The sequence below is a fragment of the Ctenocephalides felis genome, unplaced genomic scaffold (genome assembly GCF_003426905.1).
Source record: "Ctenocephalides felis isolate EL2017-DRISC unplaced genomic scaffold, ASM342690v1 CF-g0.4_SCAFFOLD_03253, whole genome shotgun sequence".
Lineage (NCBI taxonomy): Eukaryota > Metazoa > Arthropoda > Insecta > Siphonaptera > Pulicidae > Ctenocephalides > Ctenocephalides felis.
The window spans coordinates 1-15,264 of NW_020539407.1; the positions used below are offsets into that span (position 1 = coordinate 1).

The 15,264-nt window shown below is 28.7% G+C and overlaps 2 protein-coding genes and 1 pseudogene across 2 annotated transcripts; 1 reads left to right on the forward strand and 2 right to left on the reverse strand.

Annotated features, from left to right (window-relative positions):
- Positions 1 to 7: 7 nt before the first annotated feature.
- LOC113382046 lies at positions 8 to 10,354 on the reverse strand (annotated as a pseudogene).
- A 168-nt stretch (positions 10,355 to 10,522) lies between these two features.
- Positions 10,523 to 12,211, forward strand: LOC113382044 (FGFR1 oncogene partner 2 homolog). The gene is made up of 5 exons (XM_026620608.1): positions 10,523 to 10,676; positions 10,760 to 10,894; positions 11,296 to 11,547; positions 11,951 to 12,073; positions 12,134 to 12,211. Exons 2-5 carry the CDS (start codon positions 10,760 to 10,762, stop codon positions 12,209 to 12,211), a joined length of 588 nt encoding a protein of 195 aa, XP_026476393.1. The 5' UTR covers positions 10,523 to 10,676.
- Positions 12,212 to 13,589: 1,378 nt separating this feature from the next.
- LOC113382045 (signal peptidase complex subunit 3-like) lies at positions 13,590 to 14,448 on the reverse strand. The gene is made up of 4 exons (XM_026620609.1): positions 14,219 to 14,448; positions 13,984 to 14,146; positions 13,812 to 13,915; positions 13,590 to 13,737 (listed from the first exon to the last, which is right to left on the reverse strand). The coding sequence occupies exons 1-4, from the start codon at positions 14,359 to 14,361 to the stop codon at positions 13,608 to 13,610; spliced, it is 540 nt and encodes a 179-aa protein (XP_026476394.1). The 5' UTR covers positions 14,362 to 14,448; the 3' UTR covers positions 13,590 to 13,607.
- Between the last annotated feature and the right edge of the window lie 816 nt (positions 14,449 to 15,264).

Consider the following 15,264-nt stretch of genomic DNA (forward strand, 5'->3'; position numbering starts at 1 on the left):
TTTGCACCATGTCTGATCATGTTCAACATTTCATCCTTATTTTAATTGAGCAGCTTTATTATCCATCAATCTACCCTGTGGATGACCATTTTATCTAGACGCAGTTTTATTTCTGCTCTTTCAACTATTTTTTCTTCAACAGTATTTTCTGTGATAAATCGGAACACCCTTACCTGAAAAAATTACATTTCTAAAAAAATTATCCAAAGACTCTGTTTAATAACAGAAAGAGGTAAATATTACAAAATTGTAGCTTAAAATATTTGGAGTTTAAGTATTAGATGAAACCTTTAGTTTTAAATTCATTATCTAAATCTTGTAACAGATACTGTAATTAAAAAAAAAATCTAAATCTTCTGATAAATTAGTAATCCTTTTCCAAAATATTCAAAATGTTCGAAATAAACTTAATAACTGGAGGTAAACCCACACATTGTGCTGAACAGAGTATATGTCAGATTTAAAATTAAACTAATGGTAAATGGCATAGTGCCTTAAGGCAAATTGCTTGAACTTCCCGTACCATAATGAAATATTCGATGAAAATTAAATATTTTCAAATACTGTAATTTTTTTTTATTTTTTTTTATTGGCTTTGTAAGCTAAAATAGATTATTTTTTCAAATACTATAACTTATATATGTTTATAGAAAACTAAATAAACAAAACTTACCAATCAAATTTAAAATGAAAAACATTGTCTAATATTAGGTTGTCAATATCTCCCTTCCGCTTTTTTGCTCTTGTTTATAATACAAAAGGGAGGAAGGGAGATATTTGACAACCTAATATTTATAAGAATTATAAAACTGAATGACAAAGTTAAATTATTTATTTTAAGTATATGAGCGAGCTTTAGAACTTTAGCTAGAAAAAAAATTAAAATTTGATTAATTTTCGATATACAAAAAAAAAAAATTGGAAATTAAAATTATTTTTTTTTTCTCAAAAGCAATCGTTTTGACCATACAAGCATAAAGTTTTTTGAATTAATCAAATCGCATGCATTTTCTCTCAAAAACTACAATTTTTCGCACATTCTTTGCCAAAAACTAATCACCACTTCTCCCATTATTAACTAATCATTATGAATTGAATGATTTTTGGATCATTCAAATCCGATGCTCCGTTCTCTCAAAAACTCAATTTCCATTTTCTGCACTTTTTGCACCGTATATCCGAAACGGCTGGACCTGCCTTTGCCAAAAACTAATTAGGACATCTCCCTATCAATAGATATCAAATATTTTTTAAACCACTCAAATCGGTTGATCCGTGCACGAGAAAACGTGGACAAAAAAATGTATTCATACACACACACACACACACATCCATTTTTTCTGAGGTATGCAAAATGTTGAAAAACCTTCAAAACGTGAAGAAATGTAAAAATTTTCAATTTCGATTTTAGGACGATTACAATAATTCACACTACGGGAAGTTAATAAAATTACAAGAGAATACAATTTATTATGCTACTTTTATCAAATTCAATGTGACTATGGAAGTGCATGCATTCTTGTAAATCAAAAATAATATTATAAATCTCTGCAAGTATAAAACTCATTTGATTGTGATATTAAAAACTATCTTTCAAATGTCATCCTTATATAATACATTGCCTCATATGTGCTCACTTATCAACATCAAAATGATTTATTAACTATTTAAAGTGTTGTGCCTTTGGAACCTTTTCTAAAACTAATACTTATATGGATATCTTAATATGCACTTAAATAAGTATGCAAAGTCACCTAAGCTTCAAACTGATTATGCAAAAACATTTTTTGCTCCATATCTTCGAAACGGCTAAACCTGCCCTAGCCAAATACTTCTGCACTATTTGCTCTGTATTTCCAAAACGGCTGGACCTATTTATGCTAAAAACTATTCAGCACGTCTCCCTATCAATAGGAATTGAATGTTTTTCAAATTAGTCACATCAGTTAATCGGTGCGCCCGAAATCATGAACTTTTTCTTTTTCGTTCATGATTTCGGAAAAACTGTATCCTCACAAAACACACACACACACACAGATCCATTTGTTCTAAGGTATTCCAAAATGTTCAGAAACATCTGAAACGTATAAATATGATAAAATTTTCTTTTGCGATTTTTGGACGATTAATATAACTTACCCTACTGGAAGTTAATAATATAATTATATATATACAGTAGAATCCGCTTAGTATGACATCGAAGGGACGCCGAAATCTCGTCATACTAACCGGTCGTCATTAAAAGCGTACTGAAGAAAAACTTTTTAATATGCAAATATGTTACATGTTTCAGTAAATAAAAGAAAAGCCTATACAAACGTTTTAATTAAAAATAAAAATGACACATTAAAATTTAATATAAAATAAAATTGACATAGAGTAGGGCGGGGGCTCAACGGTCCAATTTGACTTACGGTAATTATACTGTCTAAACCCAATAAACAACACATAACATACATCAAAGAAGCATCTATCAAACTATGTTCAGAAAAACTTACATACATACGTAATACGTACATAATTCCTAATTATATAAATATTATATTTTTTTATTTTTCAAACATTTGGTATCTGACCCATTTTACTTCACATACGGGGTAAAGTGGAACAACCAGGGGGCGAACAGATGCAATTTCTTCTATTAAATTTTAAAGGCATTCTACGCTACATTATTGAACCAATGCAAAATATTAATTCTGTGGGTACATTTGTTACAAAGACAACACAGTATATTACATTGATCTGCTATTGGTCAGAAATATTCATCAGAAGAACAGGAATAACAATTTATTCAATTAATCTCTTGTAAAATTGTTTTTTTAAAAACTTTACTATTTTATTGCTTACACCTTAGCCAAAGTAAAGGTTCAGCTGGTCCTTTTTATCGCAGTCATGTGCTGCTTATCTTCTGATAGCAAAGTCATAAGAATAAAGGTGATGGCTGGTTATGAATTTATACATTTTTCGCCCTCTACTATCAAATATAATTGTTAAATAAAATCTAATTTTATTTGTTTATGAGATATCCGTGGTGGGCCATTTATAATTAGTCTACCCTACCCATAAACATACAAATTTGTTTTTTAATGTAAGTAATCAGTAATTTTTGACTGATTTCTTTACATAATTTTATTGTAAAAACAGGCTCTGGTGCTATTGTGCACAAAAACATAGCAATTGCTTTCGTAGACTTGGCCACATCATGTAAAATCATGTCGGTCATTATAATTGGACGTATTTTTTTGCAAAAATGAGTCATTATAAGCGACATGTCAATGTGAGCGATGTCAATATATCCGACTAGACAGCTGTTTTTTTAAGGAATTTTATATGGAAACCAAATTCTTAGTGTGATTACGTCATATTAAGCGGTTGTCAATATATCCGGCGTCATACTAATCGGATTCTACTGTATATATATATATATATATATATACAGAACCATTGGAAACTAAAAATAGAAAACTAAATTTAACCACTTCGGTACGAGCGGCAAGTCTACTTGACGGACGGACGGATTACGTGACGGACATGATACGAATGTGTACGGACGAGCGTCAATTACTCTTGACGAGCGTCACTACACCTGCCTATGTCCAGGGTCTGTCTATGAACAAGGCAGTATATGGACGATGCATGCCGGCTGTGAGCGACGTTGCGTGCACTGTCGGCGCCGTACCAAAGTAGTTAAATTATGATCATTTATATAATATCTTACTTGTTTTTTTTGGCCAATACGATGAGCACGATCCATAGCCTGTAAATCCATTTGTGGATTCCAATCGGAGTCATAAATTATGACAACATCTGCTGTAGCCAGATTAATACCAAGACCACCAGCTCTAGTACTTAACATAAAAATAAATTTCTCACTATTTGGTGCATTGTACTCCTCAATTTGACGATTACGATCCTCATGCGGCGTTTGACCATCTAACCGACAATACTAAAATAAAAATAGTCATAACTAGAAATTTTGTAACAAATGCTGAAATATATTGTAAAATCTACAGAAATGCAGTATTTAACAAAATCACATCAACTTATTATTTATAAAATATGAATATGTAATTTTAATAAGAATTTAGATGAATATGTAATTTTAATTACAATTAGCGTAAGGTTGGAGAAATAATGAAGAAATATAAGGGATAAAAAAGGGAATTAGTGCATGGATATTAGACAACAACAGACAAAGTGTTTTTAATATCCCTCCTCTAAATTTTAGATATGATTATTAAATTTTGTATAATATAATTATGTAACAATAATTACACAGGCCAACAAAAAATTTTTTTTTGTTTGGTGCATCAAATGTTAGAGCTGATTCGTATAGTATTTTTTGCCCTAATTTCAAATCTGCAAACCATTTTGTTGTATCAGCTCTAGTTTTTGAGATACAAAGAAATTGCCGAAACCAGGTCCATTCGAGGTCGTCAAGGAAAAGAACTTTTTACAGTGTCAACTAATGTCCCAACTAAGGCTGAATGGTTCTGGTAAGTTTGTGTGACAAGTAGGCATATCTCATTAAAATAACATTCTGAATTGTATTACTATTTTGTACTTTCGTACCTTATATTAGATGCGCAACTAAGTTCTCGCTGTTTGTCAGTATATGGCTCTATCAGTAAGGGTTGTCGATTTTGACAAATCCAAAACGTCTTGAAGCAAGCTTAGAGTAAGTAAACAAACTGCTGCGACACATAATTGATTTCGTTTTTGCATTATATACTTCTGGTTAAGTGAATATGTCCAATTTTATGCCAAATAATCGTCATTTGCGGGGAGTGTTGATTTTCGTCTTCCATTCAAAAAAAAACGGCAGCTCAAGTGCATCGGGAGCTACGGAAATGTTGCTCTGAGCAAAACAACAAGCCGTGAGAGGTTTTGTCGCTTCAAAAATGGTGATTTTGATGTTGACGACCACCCTCGTGAAGGAAGGCTAAAACCTCCAAAAACGCTAAATTGAAGGTCTCGTTCGAAGAGGATTCGAGCCAAACTCAAGAAGGTTATGCTCTACATATGGTGGGACCAGGTCGGTGTTATTTGTCATGAGCTGTTGAAACCGAGCGAAACCATCACTGGAGAAATGTATCAAACTCAATTGATACAATTTTTTTATAATAAAGTTACATTTTCATCGAAAATACAGCAAGAACTTAGTTGCCCACCTAATATATCATATATATCATATCTTGAAAACTAAAGCTCATAGAAAAAAACCAATGTCATTTATGAAATCAGCGCCCCAAATATACTTAACAACAGCATTAAAATCGTTTGCACCATTTTCTTTGTTGACCTGTGTTATTTAAATGTTCATAAAATAAATCTATATCTTATATATAAAATTCTTCTGTAACAATGTAAGTTTCATTAATCCTCCTAAACTATAATTCGGATTTTCATGAATCTTCCTGAAGTTTGTTCGGGAAATTTTCTAGAATGTTTTGATTCATAGAAATATAGTTAGATTGTAGAAATAAATGGAAAAAAATACAAAAAACCGCTTATCATTGTTTGCCCTTGAAAATATTTGAAGCTTAGTTTGACATTAAAAACAATTGAAGACTGTCAAAAATTTGCCAAACATTTCTATTCACTTATAGGCTAAGGCAATATTAAAATATAATAAATTCATGATTATGAATAAGGAAAATGTAATGTCTACATTATTAATTAATAAAAAATTATTTAGAAGTTTCATTGTGTCAAAAATTCATATGTTTATCATTGGGTACGGAATATTTACTCAATGGAGCGCTTTCGGTCTGAATTTTTTTTACTGTTTTCCATTTCGTTTGGAATTTTGGAACTAGGTTCATCTTACTCTTCAGAAGTGAAAACAATTTAGACTCCTTTACCACTTCTCGGGTGGATGACATTTCTTTTTCAAAATAGCGTTGGGTATCGATAAAAGAACTAATTATAAAAGAAAAATGTTTAATAATGTTTTTCAGAAAAGCAAATACTTTTCAAGTTACTCGCTACTAAAAATTTGTTTCTTTTTTGCGTTTTTCATCATTTTTTGCTAATATCTTTAAAAATATACATTTTAACGAAAATCATGTAATGAACAAAATTATATCAATTAAAATCTTAATAAATCGCTATATTATAGTGTTTTAGGAACATTATTAGGCTAGATATGAAAATGGGTTTTTATAGTGCTCAAAATAAGCGTGTAAAATGAGTAGACTATCATGCAAATAAAAGACGCATATAATATTTTTTCATTTAAATCAAATAGTTTTTCAGTGCCATTTTCACCAAATTTCAAAATAATCGTATTCCATCTAGAACTAACTTGGTTTAAGAGATCTTGATGGATTCTAGAAAATACCACAACTTTAGTACAAACGATTTTCAAAAAACTCATGATTTCATGAAAAAAAAACATTAAAAAATACATCCAATTTCTCATTATAATATCTCTGAAAAAATACGTATAAAAGTATATATATATGAAAATTCGTGGTATTTTTCTGACGAATTATTGTTGTTTATTATTTTTCCATTACACAAATATTGATAGAGGTATTAATTAAGGAGTGCGTGCCTGTCCAATCAGAGGTCTTTCGAGCCCTTTAACCCTTCGCCGTTTCACAATAAGAGAAGTTACTGTAAAATTTATGATAGAGAAAGTTGTAACTCATTTAATCACCTTTAAAATAGTGTATTACAAGTTCTGATAAAATCAGAATTAAAAGAGTAATAATCCAATTAATGCGGTGGATGGTGACGGAGTGCAAATTGATTTCACTTCTGAACTTAAGTTAAGGATTAGCCTATTTCAAAAATATCAAGTAAATTGGAGCACAGTATAAAATTTACAGAGCAATAATTTTGTTGATCGTAAGTTGAATAGAGCACATGTGAACAAGATTTAACAAATTAATTCACTTCAAATATAAACTTAAGCAATAATGTATATTGATTTATTGGAGAAAAAAATGTAATTTAGATATTAAAATTACTAAAAGCTAGTTAAAATATGGTACGAAATTATAAAAATTATAGGCAACATTATTGAAGCAATTATTTTGGGTAGAAAAATAAAAGGTGATATTGCTTCTTTATATTAATTCTTTCTGAATTTGTTGTACTTTTTAAAAGATTTTAATTTTCAACACGTGTATCTTATGCTATGACCATAAATCACAAAGGCAGACGATCATTTTTAGTGTGATAAATTTGGAAAATCAATGTTTTAGCCGTGAATAAACAAAAAATCATTCATTTAAACATCCACATCTACATGTATGTCTGAAAATATTGTATAATCCTTAAATTCAATAAAATAAATTGAGCTATTGGAAATAAATTTGTTCTATAAATCGCAGTGTATAATTTTTAATATATAATTTTATTGAACATATTTTAATATTTGTTAAAGGGATAATTGAAGTGTTAACTGTGAGAATTGAGAATAATCATTTTATTTGAAACAGTACTACATTTAACATCACTCACATATTGGTGTAAATAGTAACTCGAAGAACAATAATGATTATTTTTAACTGAACGGTATAAGTATTAGTATAGATATTAAAAAAACGTTGAGGTGGGTACAGGACAACGTCTGTCGGGTCATCTAGTATATATATATTATATATATATATATATATATATATATATATATATATATATATAATGGGGCTGGTACTGCCCTAAGGCAGGTCCATGAACTGAATTAAACTCCAATTCAATTTAAGGAAGAATAGTGTGAGAGTTTTTCCATTACCATTTCACAACACAGTGCCCGAAATTTATTAGTAGTTTATTTTTTTATTTTATCAATTATATAGATATGTACTGCAGTATATATGTATATAGTATACATGTATAACAAAATATATTATTTAGGTATTCGGTATTCGGCCATAAAGTAACCAAATAATCATTGCAAGCCTAGGCATAAAATTGAATAAACATGCAATGTGTTAGTAATATAACAACAGTGGATAGTGATAACTTTGAAACAAACGAGTTTAGGCTCTCAAAGCCAAGTTACCAAATATTCAGTGTTTGGTCAGGGAAATGTGTTAAATATTTGGTCTTCAATAGTGCGCTACTGTTTATTTAATTTACTATTCGTTGCAAGCCTAATTTAAAGCCATAATTACTGTTTGCTCATACCTTATACTGTCGCCAATGACAGTAATCTTCTAATATGTCTAACATTCTTGTCATTTGACTGAATATTAATACTCTTGAATCTTGTTCTTGAAGCCGAGGTAAGAGTTTGTCAAGCAAACTCATTTTACCACAATTATAAACCAAGTGTTCATCTGTTGTATAAGGGGGCCCTGGTTCAGCTCCATCAAACAAATAAGGATGATTTGTACATTTTCGCAATTGCATCAAAATATTTTGTAAGCGCATTTTTTCAATTTTTCCAGCACCATTAACTAGAATAATATAAATGGTTTATAAAATCCTATAAAATTAGTATAAAAAAACATGTAATAGACTTTGTAAATTATATAAAAGACTGAGTTATCGTATCATCTAGTCATAATTATCATAGTATATTATACTATACTTACAGTATAATGTGCAATTTAAAAATAGAAAAAATTAAAATGTACTGTTACTAGATGTATATAAAATATATTAATAATATTTATATAAACTATTTTTATAGGAAATTCAGAAGTGAAAAAGAAATCACCTATATCTATATCCTTCATTAACACCTTGGTATACAACTCTCTTTGCATTTTAGAAAGGCCAATATAGACTTTAAGTTCTTTTTTGGGCTTTAATCGCTTTTCTACCTCGCTTTTCAAACGTCGAAGTAAGAATGGTTTAAGTACAGCATGTAATCTCTCAATTAATTGATTATCACCCAAAAACTGATTTGTATCAAACCAGGAATCAAAATCATCTGAACTGTTAAATACATCAGGCAAGAGAAAATTTAATAATGCCCACAATTCATGAAGATTATTTTGCAATGGTGTTCCAGTTAATAGTAGTCTATTAGTTGTTTTAAATTCTCTAAGAATCTCAGACAACTTTGATTTTTCATTTTTAATTCTATGAGCCTCATCAATGACCATATAACGCCATGTGAATTTTTTAAAAACTGATTTTTCTTTTATAACCATTTCATAAGAAGTTATGCACACATCCCATTCGCCAGGCATCATTACTTCTCGAATAAATGTGTTTCTTGTTTCCTGATCACCAATAAGGACCACAGCCCTGATTGACGGACACCATTTTTTAAATTCATTTGCCCAATTAGCAATTGTGGATTTAGGCACAATTACAATATGAGGACCTGAATTATTTCTATAGTGTTTCATATATCCAAGTAACGATATTGTTTGAAGAGTTTTTCCCAGACCCATTTCATCAGCAAGTATACCATTAATACCATTTTCATACAAAGATATCATCCAATTTAAGCCACGAATTTGATAGTCTCTAAGTTCACCATTTTTTATGTAATATGGAGAGCTTTCAAAGCGAGTTACTTGCTTCAGTTTAGCATTTGATTCTGCCAAAAGTTCTTCATCTTCTTCTTGCTCAGTTTTACGGTGGCGATGGCTGAATTGATTAAAAATATGTTGTTATTTTCATATATATATATATATATATATATATGTTATATGTATATCCATTATGTTCAAGTTTGTTCTGGAAACAAACTAATGTAAAACAATGTTTATGCTAACATACATTATAAAGCTAGCAAGCAACAAAATTAACTAACAATCTGATAATAGTACTTAAAAATATACTTTTAAATGTATTGTCATACTCAATATTTTTATCATCTTTCTTCTCAAGTGGTGTTTTTCGAGGTCTTCCAGCTTTTATTTTGAGCGGACTTGAAGGATTTTTGGGTCCAGTATTTGTCATAAAATGAGAAAAAATCTCAGTTTGTTGTAGCAGATAGTCAAATCTTTTACCTCTATCATTCTCAATCTTATTTTCAAAATCGGTTTCTTTTCCTCTTGATGAAATTGTATCTGAAGAAGATTCATTCTAAAAAGAATGCAAGATTTAGTTATTTGCATAATTTATTGTTTACGCGTCTTTCAATATATACCGAAACTGAATTTTCAGCTGTGTCACAAGGATCCATTTGTTCTTCTGGCTTCGACATATTCGCAAATACCGTAAAACGAATTCTATAAAAATCTCTTCAGTATTTAAAATCTTGATGTTGGACTTGCGGATAACATGCCTAGATAGTAGCACATAAAGATTTGTGGAAAATACAATATACAAATTATTTAAGTATATTTGTGATTCACAGTATTTAAAAAAATAACAGAATTACTCCAGAACACTAAACTAATTTTTTTTACTTATGTTCTACGAAACAAAAGTGGATAAAAAAAAGACAATCCCGGTATCTTCTTGTCACCTCAGAATCGAAAACCGCGAAACCAAAATAGTGTTACCCGCTTGAAGAAAATAACAACACTTAAAACATAGATAAGAAGTAAAGCTAAACCATAGATAAAAGAAGAGTATACCCAATAGTTCTCAATTGTCAATCACTTACGATTGGCAGATAAATATTTTTTCGTAAAATTTGGTTGTATTGTCGCTATATCAATGAATGTTTTAAAAGATATTACATATGCCATATGAAACTTAACAAAATGTGATTCAAATAATAATAAGGATATTTTTATCTTCCCTATGCTACCAATGTAATTGAACCATGAACACAGGCCAATCACAATCACGACACAATTTTTTTTATTTTTAATTCTATTTAATTTATATATTCCAGATGTCAATTACAATTCAAAATATTATTCTTGATGCCAAAAGGCTTGCAGGTAGATTGAAAACTAGAGAAGCTGCTGGAGATTCTTTGATAAAAATAACACAATCTTTGAGCAAACAAATTGACATAATAAAACAAGTTAGTAATGGTTATTTTTTGTTTGAAAACTATATATAAATTCATATAAATATTATTTTTACTGATTTGATATTTAACAAAATAAGTATATTTTATGCTAGAATAAGGCCTAAATCAAATGACGTGCCCTTACAATCATAATATATATATATATATATATATGAGTGAGTTCTTGAGGGCGATACATCAAACAAAGAAAAGCCAAAGATTGTGTCGCCCTCAAGAACTCACTCATATATTTCAACATCAAAATTAACTACTAAATCATATATATATATATATATATATATATATATATAAATTTTGGGATTTATGCATTTTTACTTAAGCTCTTAGCTAATATTACAACAGATATATATATATATATATATATATATATATATATATATATATACATTTAGTACCCAGATGAATTGGAATTACTAAATGAAGTAGCACCTCAAAGACCACACACTGCTCTAATTGCTGGTATACAGCAAGAGAATCGATATATAAGAGAAATCCAACAAGAGAATCGAGAACTACGTGCTGCATTAGAAGACCATCAACATGCTTTGGAACATATCATGACTAAATATAGACAACACACTACTTATCAAATGAGAAAAACTAAAATTGATTTTTCTTTAGTACAAAATGAAGAGCAGGAACAGGTTTGTTGTGTAATTATCATTTTATTACTATGGAAAATTCTAATTATTGAAATATTTAATAGTTGTTTTAGTTTTACTTTTGAACATCCCTGCACTTTTGCTTTAATATTATATTGAGGCATTTTTCAAACTTTTCAACCATGCTTCTATATCCTGTCTTAAATTTTCGGTGTTTTTATTTTACATCATAGTATCTTTAGTAACATGGTAATAATTATTGTCTTTAATTTTATTTATCATTTTACTAGTCGTTGGAAATAAAAGTTCATGATAGATTATTATTAAAAGAAATTGCAAAAAATGGCATAGACAAATTAATTCAATGTTACAAAGATCTGTGAAAATCACTTGTATATTTTATAAACAATTAAAGTATAAATCTAATATAGTATTATTTATGCAGCTTATAAAACAGCAGGCTAATAAGATTCAAGAGATGGTATATATTATGCAAAAGGCTGCTAATATTGATGAGGAGCTTCTAATCAAGATCAAGAGCAACTTTGTCGTTAACAACAGAAATAAGGTATGTAAATAATTTCAACATATTCAAAAATATTTAATTACTCAACCTTTATTATTATAGGGACTTAGAGAGTTGTTGAAGATTGCAAAAAGCTATGGATCTGATGGCGAAAATATATTATCTATTACATGCAAATGAAACAGAAGATAAAAACATACAAAACTGATTCCGTGAATAACTCCACTGACTAACGTTGTAAAGTATTTAAAACAATAGATAATTTATAAATTAACTTATAATTGACATGTAATTGTATGATTAATTATTTACTAAAGTTGTTACATTTAGCATTTATGTTTTATTGAAATAATATTGTATTAAAAATAATAAAAATAACAGTTTTTTTTATTTACTTTAAGGTTTGATATGTATATACAGGAGCGGTCCAATGTATAACATATTTATTAATAATTTCGACTATAGTATGTTGTACTAAAAAATTTTTATTTTTTTTGAAACAACTATTAAATATTTCAATCATTAGAATTTTACATAGTAATAAAATAATTACACAACAAACCTGTCTGTTCCTGCTCTTCATTTTGTATTAAAGAAAAATCAATATTTCAAAAATGTAAAATTTATGTATATATGTATATATATCTATATCTATATATATATATATATATATATATATATATATATATATTCAATAGATAAGTCCTAGATTTTTTTAATATATTGATTGTTTCTTTTCCGAACAGTAAATCCAATAATAAAAAACAATTTGTTTTTTGAAGATGTTTAATACGACGTTTCGGAACTAGGTACGTTCCGTCATCAGGTTTATTCTGTCAAATACAATGTTTTTTTAAAAATATTGATTAACATTAATTAATGATGGTCAATACAGATTAATTAGAAAAAATTTTATAAAGGAATGGATTATGTACCGGGGTAAAGAGTAATAAGAAGTAACTAAAAAAGGTAAACTTTCCGAAACGTCGTATTAAACATCTTCAAAAAACAAATTGTTTTTTATTATTGGATTTACTGTTCGGAAAAGAAACAATCAATCAATATATATATATATATATATATATATATATATATATATAGCAATAAAGGATAGAATAAATGTTAAGAAATTTTGATTTAAAGATCAAGTTGATCAAAACATACCAGTTAATTTCTGATTCAAGTCGAGGCTGTGCTACAAACTCTAAACTTTAGTATTTGTAATTCAGCCCTTATCCAAAGCTTCAATATTATTGAGTATAATAAAAATACTAATACATGTGTGGAGTTAACATTATTTTCCAATTTGGTATTGTAGTCTTTACAAAATATGACAAATCAGTACGTCAAAATGCGGAGCATCTAAGATTTTGATAAAGGCTGTAATTTATATTTGATGTATAGCCTTAAAGATTTTATATTTCTCATAGAATATTAGCAGTGAACTATTATTCTCTACAATTATAAAAAATGTGTATTATTATAATCACAAAACATATTTTTTCATAATTATTTTATTTTATTAAAAAGTAAACAACATTTACTGAAATTTTGCAGAAATCATAAATATATCACATCATACAGCTGAGGTAGTATACTGTTCAGGAAATTTAAATGAATGTTGTCCTTGTGCAAAAATACTAGGCAACAAGCCAGCATTGGGAATTAAGTTCCATGATAAAGTAAGAGTAACATTTTGGTGACCCCTTAAACAAAAGTACATTTTTATTGATGAAGTATAATATTAATTATTTTTAAATATAAATTAAATATGACTCACTTAAGTCCATTTCCATCATCCCAAAAATAATATTTAGTATTCATGTTTTTCATATCAAGAACAGCATTCTGTCCACGCTCAATAATTTTATCCCATAGTACAACCTGAACAAAAATTGTTATATAAAACTCAAAACTGTTTATTAAATATGGAAAATCACCATTTAATTTACCTGGTTCAGTTCATTATTTGGTGTAATATATTCAGCTGTTAAGTATAGAAACAATTGTTTAACATTCCAGTTAAATAAGTCAGTCAAATCTGTTTTTAAATCAAATGTAAGGAAACCCAAGTCATTTTTCTCTCTAGATGCACTATAGTCGGGCACGTTTTTTCTAAAATATATTATTGTACTATTAGTAATTACATTTCAGCGTAATTGTAAATTGCATTACAATTATCCTTACACGACAACTTTTACAGTATTCATATGTGCGGGTGTACGGTAATCAATAAAAACTGTAGAAGCAAAGCAACAAAACGTAAGAAACGCTAATACACTTAATGTATATGCTAAAATAGCATTTGCTCTTGTAAGCACAGTGTGCATATTTTATTGAATTCACTACGTCTAAAACAATTTTTTAAACTGTGTCGCTTTTGGAAAAGGACACGTCAAAGTAACAGTTCGGTTCGGTGAGGTTATACAAATTAGTATTAACTGTCACAGCCAAAGCATAAATCATCTAAATAAAATTTACTGTAGAGTGTCCACTCCGTCAATGTGTGATTTTAAAATATGGTGCATACATTTGTAGTTAGATGACGCACAGAGAAATTTGAATAAATTTATAGAAAATGCCATTTATGTTATTATAGGATATGGTAATACACTACACAATTTAATATAAACATTTGTTTGCCATATCAAAGTGTGCGATTATATTGATATAAACAAAAATCATCAATCCATAATCATATAAAAAAATCAATCATTACGATATTAAAACATATTTTTTTATTATTTTATTATTTAATTATTGTAAATACACTTATAACTTGTAATTAATAAAAAATAAATATATACATTTTAATTAAAGTATTTTACAATTGTCCTTCAAAATTCATCAATCAAACCATTTCTTATCTATGGATGCCATAATGTATGTTTACAATAATAGATAAAAGAAGAGTAGTGTTACAATGACGCCATGTTTGATTACGTCTCTGTCATATTCGATCAAAACGCAAATAAGCGCGACCGGCGACAGGGGCTCTAACAAAATCGCGAAACAAAACATTTGTTCGGAGCATAGATAAAAGAAGTTCGGAGATTACCGCCATGGTCTAGGACTATATTGGGTACATGGAATACATGTACACATAGCTAAAAGAAGAGTATGTACATATCGGGATATCGAGCTTAATGATAAATTAGTATTGCATGCTGTGTCAGTCTTTCCCCTTGCTTTCGAATTATTTTCAGCGACGAATCCGATGAATCAAATAAGGC